Source organism: Ananas comosus, linkage group 1, assembly GCF_001540865.1.
Source record: "Ananas comosus cultivar F153 linkage group 1, ASM154086v1, whole genome shotgun sequence".
In the NCBI taxonomy this organism is placed as follows: domain Eukaryota; kingdom Viridiplantae; phylum Streptophyta; class Magnoliopsida; order Poales; family Bromeliaceae; genus Ananas; species Ananas comosus.
Genome location: NC_033621.1, coordinates 20,608,129 through 20,616,242, shown reverse-complemented (window position 1 = coordinate 20,616,242; position 8,114 = coordinate 20,608,129). Strand labels below are relative to the sequence as shown.

Sequence of the window (8,114 nt, the reverse complement as noted above, 5' to 3'; positions counted from 1 at the left end):
AAAATTGGTAGATTCCCAAGGAGGGAAGATTTGGCATATTCTCAAGGAGGGAAGATTTGAGAATGTACGTTTCCAAGAGATGGGAGAATTACATTTTCAGGAAGGAGGAGAATTTGACACGTATGCCATACAAAACTGTCAATTTATAGTTTGTATAGATATATTATTATTAAACTAGGCTGGTAATACTATCAATAACACGAAGCTATTGGTCCTATTAGGTTTTCAGCCATTGGATAAAAAAATGTACAGTTAAGATGATGTGGGCCCCCCTTGGGTTGAGTGAGTTATTAGTTTAATAACATAATCTAACGGATAAAAATAGTCAAAGAATTAAATCTAACTGCGAAAAACTTGATAACACCAAACGCTTGGTGCTATCGATAGTATCCCAGCCGGACTCTATATTATTTATTAAATCTTTGAGTTTTGTTAGACCTTCCGAGAAGATATAAATTGCGAATGCCAGGACCTTTTATCACGACCTAAACCCTATCTATTTAGTTCATAGATTCAAATATAAAATTCAAATTTAAGTTCTGTTAAACTACAAGGCTTTGAGATTATTTAGCTAATTAAATTAGATTGTGCGACTTGTTTACTCTAATTTTAAAAATTTGAGTCAGAAATTATAAGAAATTAAAAGAAATGCTAAGTGTACAATTCAAACAAGGTGTAATCTTTACAATCTTTAATCCAATCGATTTAAAGGATTAAGCAATCTTTTTTTTTTATTTTTAGTTTTTTTAAAAAAGAAAGAAGTTGATAGGACTAGTGTGTTAATTATAGCATTTAGATGGACCAAGTTGTAAGATTAGCAAATTTAAGGATCAAAGTATAACAGACTCATAGTTTGAGGACCAACAGTGCAATTTACCATTTTGATATATATTCAACAATTTCTTCTCGTCTTCTCCCTCCTTTCTCGAGAAGAAACAGCAATGGCGAAGTGGGAGGATGTGGAGTCGATCCTCCCCTACCTCCCCCTCATTCTCCGCTCCTCCTCCTCCTCCTCGTCCTCCTCCTCCTCCTTCGCCCTATTTTGGCCACCGAGGGCGCTCGAGTCCCTCAAAGCCCTAGCCCTCGGCCCCGACGTGAGCCGCGTCGCCTCTGGCGAGGTCCTCTTCGACGCCATACTCGACCTCCGCGACTCCATCGGCCTCTCCCAACACCCTCTTGCTCACGCCGCCGCCGATGGATTCGCCCTCTTCTTCGACGAGGTCAAAACCCTCTGTCTTTCTTCCCCCGTCACCTCTCTTCTTCGGCCCCGGATTGTGGTTGTTAGGGTTTCTCGGATCCCTAGTTGTAGATTGCTACTTGTAAGCTTGTTGGGCGAAAAAAAATATGTGGGAATGGATTTGCGGGTTTATCCCTTGAAAATTTGTCCCTTAAACCCCTTTCCCAACTCTCTGTTTTGGCTTCGCATTGTGGCTATTAGGGTTTCTTCGAACCCCTGCTTGTAGCTTGTAGGGCGAACAATTGCTGGAACGGAGTTGCAGATTGGTCACTCGAAAATTTAAATGTTTGAAATTTGCAAATATATCTGTCAAAATGACCATTCTGCCTATGAACAAGCATTCTATTCTCTTGTGTCATTTGATATGGATCAATAATCTTATACTGAACCCTTGTCAAAATCTTAAAATTTGCTCTTTCTTTTTCGGGGGCATACCAATCTTGGAGATGAAAAGTCAACAGCCAACTAACATTAGTCAATTGGATGAATAGCTTTGAACTTTGGAGGGATATATTTGAGAATTGAAACTTTGCATGAATGAATCCTCAATTTCGTGACTTTGCAGGGATATATATGCATTTTCCCAAACATATCATGGGGCTGAATGAAGGGTAGTTCTTGAACTTTTGGCTGATTAAGCTTTGTTCCATGGATTATTCACTGAACCAGACAAGTGCTTGATCTCTATATGAAATTTCTGCATCTATTATGATTTTTGTTGTGGATGTAGCCATCACAAGCGATGTTAAGCTTTTGATCGCGTAACATTATAGCACTTTCTTTCTCTTTTAATGAAGAGTTAGGAAAATGAGTGTTGGGAAGCATCTTTTGCTCATCTAGTAGAAGAAAACTAAAAACGAGAGTATAATGAACTCGCGCGTAGTGGCGCAGGGGTTAGCTTAGATACCCCTGTACCATGGTAATAACCAACGATATGGTATGTGCCACCACATGCTGTCCAGTATGACATAATGATGATAGTAAATCAGTGGCTGTCATTAATCAAAATGACAATTTGTTGATCATTTATTAGTTTCTAGATATAATAGAAACTAATAAAAATCAAGTGCAGCGCACAACCTTTAACGTACGAGAGGGAATTTTGAGTTAGAAAAAAGGCAATAAATTTTGGGACTACAGAATACTCATATGTTTAACACGGATATTAGATATTTATCATCAAAAGTAGAATCGATGGTGACTTGAGTTTCTTCTAATACTGCAGCTGATGTCCAGAATGGATGCGAGGGTTTGGTTCGGAGAGATTGTTCCGACTTTGGCGAGATTATTACTGCAGTTACCTTCTCTTTTGGAGGCTCATTATCAGAAATCTGATGAAGTATTTGGTAAAGAAAAAGCTGGGCTTCGTGTATTGGGCTCGCAAGAAGCAGGCATTGTCTTTTTAAGTCAGGTGGCCTTAATTCTTACGCTTGTTCTATTAGCCCTAAATAACATTTACAAGTTCTGGCCAAGTATATTTACTTTTTAGTAGATGGATTCTTTTATGGTCATATAGCCTATCTAATTTGTAGAGCTTAATTTATTATTGAAATAAGCTTTTTTATATACAAACAATAGACAGCACGTACATAGGCATACTTGCATGCAGGTCTGTAGATTATTGTTCGTAATTTTGTCTATCTTCTTAAATTTCAGGAATTGATAGGCGCTCTTCTCGCTTGTGCACTGTTTTGCCTGTTTCCTACCAGCAATAGGGATGCCAAACTTCTTCCGGCCATCAATTTTGACTACTTGTTTGCGTATGCTGTTTCTCACTGCTTGTTTAATTTTTCCCAGCTTGTTTGTTCTGCTCATACGTAGAATTGTCAGACTTGAAAGTTGAAACTTATGAGCTAAGATCTCTAATCTACTCTTATTTTGGTAAGGAAAGCAATGAACTGCTTGTCTATTAACTTGTAAAAAAGCCATGTTGCAGAGATTCATATGTACAAAACTTGTGGCCTCTATTCTTTTTTGTGTCAATGAACTTGTTGTCTTTGTTCTGTCCTGTTAATTATGTGACCTTAGTCTTGTCATTGATATTCTAAATTACAGCTTTGGTTCTCTTTTCTGTTCTTGTTGTGATTCAGAATACGTGAGATAATTGCTTTTTTACTTTTTTGATTTTTCTATATTTACCCCTGTAAATATGCTAAATTGGATAAGTATCCCTGTAAACTTGGTATTTGCATTTTTTATTGTTGAAAAGCTTACTAAATTACATGTGTTTCTTGCTTGGGCATCCATGCAAAAAACAGTTTTTGCTGATATACCCTGATGAATACAAATATGCATACAAATACCAACTTTGCGTGGTATTTGCTTAGTTTCTCATATTTGGAAGGGTATATATGGAAAATCTATATTTATTCTTCTTCCCATAAAATGGTTTTTAGTTGTAATAATTTCGTGCATTGGAAACTCTTTATCTTTCTTTCTATAGTGTTTCTGCCTAATGATTTGTACCATTACACTTCTCCAGGAACCTGTACCCCAATGCAAGACAGAGCCAAGAACAGAAAGTAAGATGCCTAATTCACTACTTTGAGAGGATAAGTTTGTCCACACCTACAGGTTTTGTTTCATTTGAGAGGAAAGTTATTCCTCTTCAACGCAGTTCCTCTGGCATTTCATATCCCGAGGCTGATGATTGGAGGATATCTAAAGCTTCGCTATGCCAGTTCAAGGTTGGAAACTACATCTCAAATAGTCAGCAGTACCTGTTGATTTACTTTCTCATAACAGTGGTTTTTTAAATCTGGAGAGTACACAGACTCTTTCTCTCTCTCTCCACACTTAGTGCTGGTCTTTATCAATTGGGGCTTTCATGTATTTCAAATCTGGAGAATACGCAGTCCATATACATTAAACAGAAAATTAAACAATTTAGTGCTCCCTTATTCTGCTATTCTCTTATATCTGTTGTTGAGCGTGCAATTTAATCTTTCTGAAGAATTAGAGGTTCGTACCACTAAGCATAATGTCATTTGAAGGGTATTCAACCTTTCTTTAAGAAGAAATGCACTTTCTTAGAATAGGAAGAAAACATTACTACTCTCTTTTTGTCAGCAGGTGCTGTCTGCGGGCTTGATAGAAGATCAACAAGATGAAGCTCTTGAGGTGGACTTTGCAAATGAATATTTGGGAGGAGGCGCACTCCATAGAGGCTGTGTGCAGGTTTTCTTTCTTAAACTTCTCATAGGTGGATGCCACTTTGCTCAGTTTTAAGTTCCTTATGATTGGATATGCTGCCCATTTTTTATATAATTTATTAAGCTATTGAACCATTCAGTGACAGATGCAATCGAGTATGAAATACACATTCCTCTACACATGAGGTCTACATTTGTATTTCAGTTGATAACATAGTGCAATATTCACTCTTAAGGGGAGAAGTAAGACATTTTCATTCTTCGATACCATTTAAGGCATATGATTATTCAGTTGACTTTATTGTAATTAGGTAGAGGGTTACATAGCCAAAAGTTACTTTATACTTCTAGATTTGGCCTGTACCGATTGAGGTGCATCCACACCTGATCAGTGTTTGGTATGAAATTATTCTTGTATGGCATAAATTCATTACCATGTGCAATCAAATAATTACTTGATGGTGTTTCATTATTTCATAATATGTTTAGAAGGGACCCACTTCTTGGAATATGTGTCAGCACATATATTAGTCTATCATGCACAGTGCTTTAAAAGCCGCAAGGTGCAAAAAGGCACAAAAGGCCTTTTGGAGCTAGGCGCGAGGCGCACCGTGAGGCGTGCACCTCAAGAAAGTGAGGCGCAGTGGTGCGCCTCGTGCCTCAAGAAGGTGAGGCACACATCTAACAAAAATAAAACATTCTTAACAAGCCTAGTTTAAATAGATATTTTACATTAAAAAAATCCAAAATAGCCATACAAAAATAAAATAACCACAAAAAAGTAAAGAAATCACATGTATAAATATATCTTAAACTATAAAGAAAAAAGTTATGTTTCAACTTTCAACTGAAATTTGCTTCCACCTCCGAAGAAAATTTTTTTCCCATGTTTGGTTGTCCGTAAATTTTTTTTTGGAAAAGTTATTTTACAGATTTTGGGGAAAAATTTGAGTTTTCGTTTTTCGCATGCCGTCTGCAGGAAACGAAAACCCATGGACAGAAATTGCGGCTCACGAGCTTTTTGAGCACGCGGTCCACGAGGTCATCCTCACCTCGTGGACCGCGTGAGAGAGTCCACGGGACTCTCTCACCCTTTTCCATTATATATACATATATATATATAGAGAGAGAGAGAGAGAGAGAGAGAAAGAGAGAGAGAGAGAGAGAGTTGTGCTTCTATACTATCAATAGTATAGAAGCTCCTATACTATAGTGTTTTAAACCGTTGGATTCTCTTTGAGATCGGTGCACAGGTTTGGGGGATTAAGTTGGATGAAGTAGGATGCAGCTAGTAACACCGTTAACAGAGAAATAAAAGAGGAGAGAGAATTTCACTTCAAACCTCTCTGTCTCTCTCTCTCTCCATTAACAGAGAAATTAAAGAGGAGAGAGAATCTCACTTCAAACCTCTCTCTCTCTCCCCCCTCCCCCCCCCACCCCCAGATCTCTCTCTCTTTCTTTCCCATTTCTCCCAGAGGGCCTCAACTCCCACCATCTCTGGCTCTCCCTCCCTCACCCTACTCCTTCCCTCCGTCCCCACCTACCGGCCCCACAACCCTAGCCGCACGACATTGCTCCGCGAAGCCCTCCAAACGACACAGCTCCTCGACAAAAGTTAGTCAAATATTTTTTTCCACATATTTATTTCTATTTTTAGCTGAATTTTTTGAAATTTTTTAAAATTATTTAAAAAATAAAATGATGAGCATATGCAATTTTTTACTATTATAGAAAATGATTATTTTATTTTATTTTTCTAATTTTTTTTTTCATTGAATTAAAATTTTATATTTTAATGTAATTTTTTGAAAATTTATAAAAAAAGCCGTCATGAGCTATGGATCTTTTAAGAAAATACAAGATACTTGTATTTTCTTTTTTTCTACGTATTTTTTTATATTTTTATTAAAAAAATTCTACAAGATTGGTACTAAATAAATTTTTATTTTTTCTGCAAAAAAATATTTAAATACACGATTCTTGGTACAATTTTATATTCTTTTACTGATTTTTATAAAAATTAAAAATTATGTAAAAAAATACAAGATTTGTGCTAAAATTTTTATTTTTTTTCTAATTTTTAAAGAAAAATTTATCAATGTTTGTATGTATCGGCGAAAAAAGTGTCCCTAAAAAATACAGGAGCCCATTGATGCCGAGTATTCCATAATAATTGAAGGTGGTTGTTACTATGCAAGTCATATTTATCGAGCATCTCATTCCACCTAATTTCAAATTCTTCTATTGTCAAGCTATAATTAATACATGATTTTAGCTCATTCTTGAAACCTTCCTTTTTGTTATATAATACTCCCAAATGTTCTCTTGCCTTTCTCATTATGTGCCATTGACAACATCTATGCACAGTATTGGGAGAAACTTGCCCAATTGCTTTTCTCATTGCCGGATCTTGGTCTGTAATAATTGCTTTTGGATGCACTCCCGACATTGCCTGTAACCATGTATGAAACAACCAACAAAAAGTATCGGCAGTTTCATCCCTTGAGGGCACATCCAAGAAAGATTGATTGTCTATGATAATTAACACCAACAAATGGAGCAAATGGCATTATATACTTGTTTGTCATATAAGTTGTATCAAATGTCACAACATCATTAAAAAGTTGGTATGCCAATCTCGATCTCCCATCTATCCAAAAGATATTTTTTGTCATATGATTATCGTCAACCTCAATTGAGTAAAAAAATGAAGGATCGGAGACATGAGTTGCGCGAAGATAATTGAGAGCATTTGCAACATCAACTCCAACAAGTCCCCTATTTGTTGACACAATCTCATTACTTAAATCTTTCATAGTAAAATTGATATTTTGCGATCCCCTATCTCTTGCTGCTATGTAAGACATAATTTGACTTGTTGAAATATTTTGATCTCTTAACAGTTGTATTACTTGTTTTTGCTCATTGGAGATAGAGCGATGAGAACGCAAAAAACGTGTTTTCGTTGGGCTTGCAATTAAGTCATGATTATGCTCTTCTATAAATCTTGTTACCACCCATTTACCTTCTTTTATCATCTTTACTCTCATAAGGGCTTTACATCCTGATCGTTTGTGTGAAAATTCTTTTGTTGGTGTGACTTGGCCTTGTGTAGTTGTACTCAAGGTTTAAAGTGCCGTAGCACGGGGGCGTGCCGTTATGTCCCTGGCACGGTACGGCACAGGCACGCTTGCGTGCCGATAGATACGCATGATCTCCTACTGGCACGTTTTGGTACAGACTTATTTAAGTTTTTTTAGTTCCAATAAACTCTTATAATGTTATTTTGAAAGATTTAAATAAATAATTATGAATATTTATTATGTATACTTTACTATACTCATCAATTAATATGCATGTAAGCTTTTTGTAAGTAAAATATGACTATACTTGATGTAGAATAGAAATTAAAATACAATAATAAAATCCACAAGTATAATAATTATTTAAATTTACATCTTTACATAGAGATGACTGTTTAATTCGACATAGATCGTCGCTCTTGATCATATGGCATATTATCATCGGCAGATACAAGATTTATTTTGAAAATGTTGATATAAGTATTGCTGATATTTGTGAGAAAGTTATATATTCCCGATATTACATTCATATTTTTTTATTTTGTTATTCTTTTTAAAAATATCTGATCAAAATTTGTTTAGGAGATCGATTTTTGTTATCTTGATTCACCGAAAGCTTCGCGGTGCGACAATTTTTGACAA

At 36.0% G+C, this 8,114-nt stretch overlaps 1 protein-coding gene across 2 annotated transcripts in view; it reads left to right on the top strand.

Moving 5' to 3' along the window:
* LOC109721720 (poly(ADP-ribose) glycohydrolase 1-like) overlaps positions 912 to 8,114 on the top strand; it is a 14,502-nt gene continuing 7,299 nt past the window's right edge. The window contains exons 1-5 of one of the 2 annotated variants that reach the window (XM_020249473.1): positions 912 to 1,220; positions 2,463 to 2,648; positions 2,894 to 2,997; positions 3,720 to 3,924; positions 4,310 to 4,414. In XM_020249473.1, coding sequence (XP_020105062.1) covers positions 942 to 1,220; positions 2,463 to 2,648; positions 2,894 to 2,997; positions 3,720 to 3,924; positions 4,310 to 4,414 — 879 coding nt within the window. In that variant the 5' untranslated portion in view covers positions 912 to 941. The remainder of the gene's footprint in view (positions 1,221 to 2,462; positions 2,649 to 2,893; positions 2,998 to 3,719; positions 3,925 to 4,309; positions 4,415 to 8,114) is intronic. The other variant, XM_020249481.1, reaches the window with a different exon arrangement.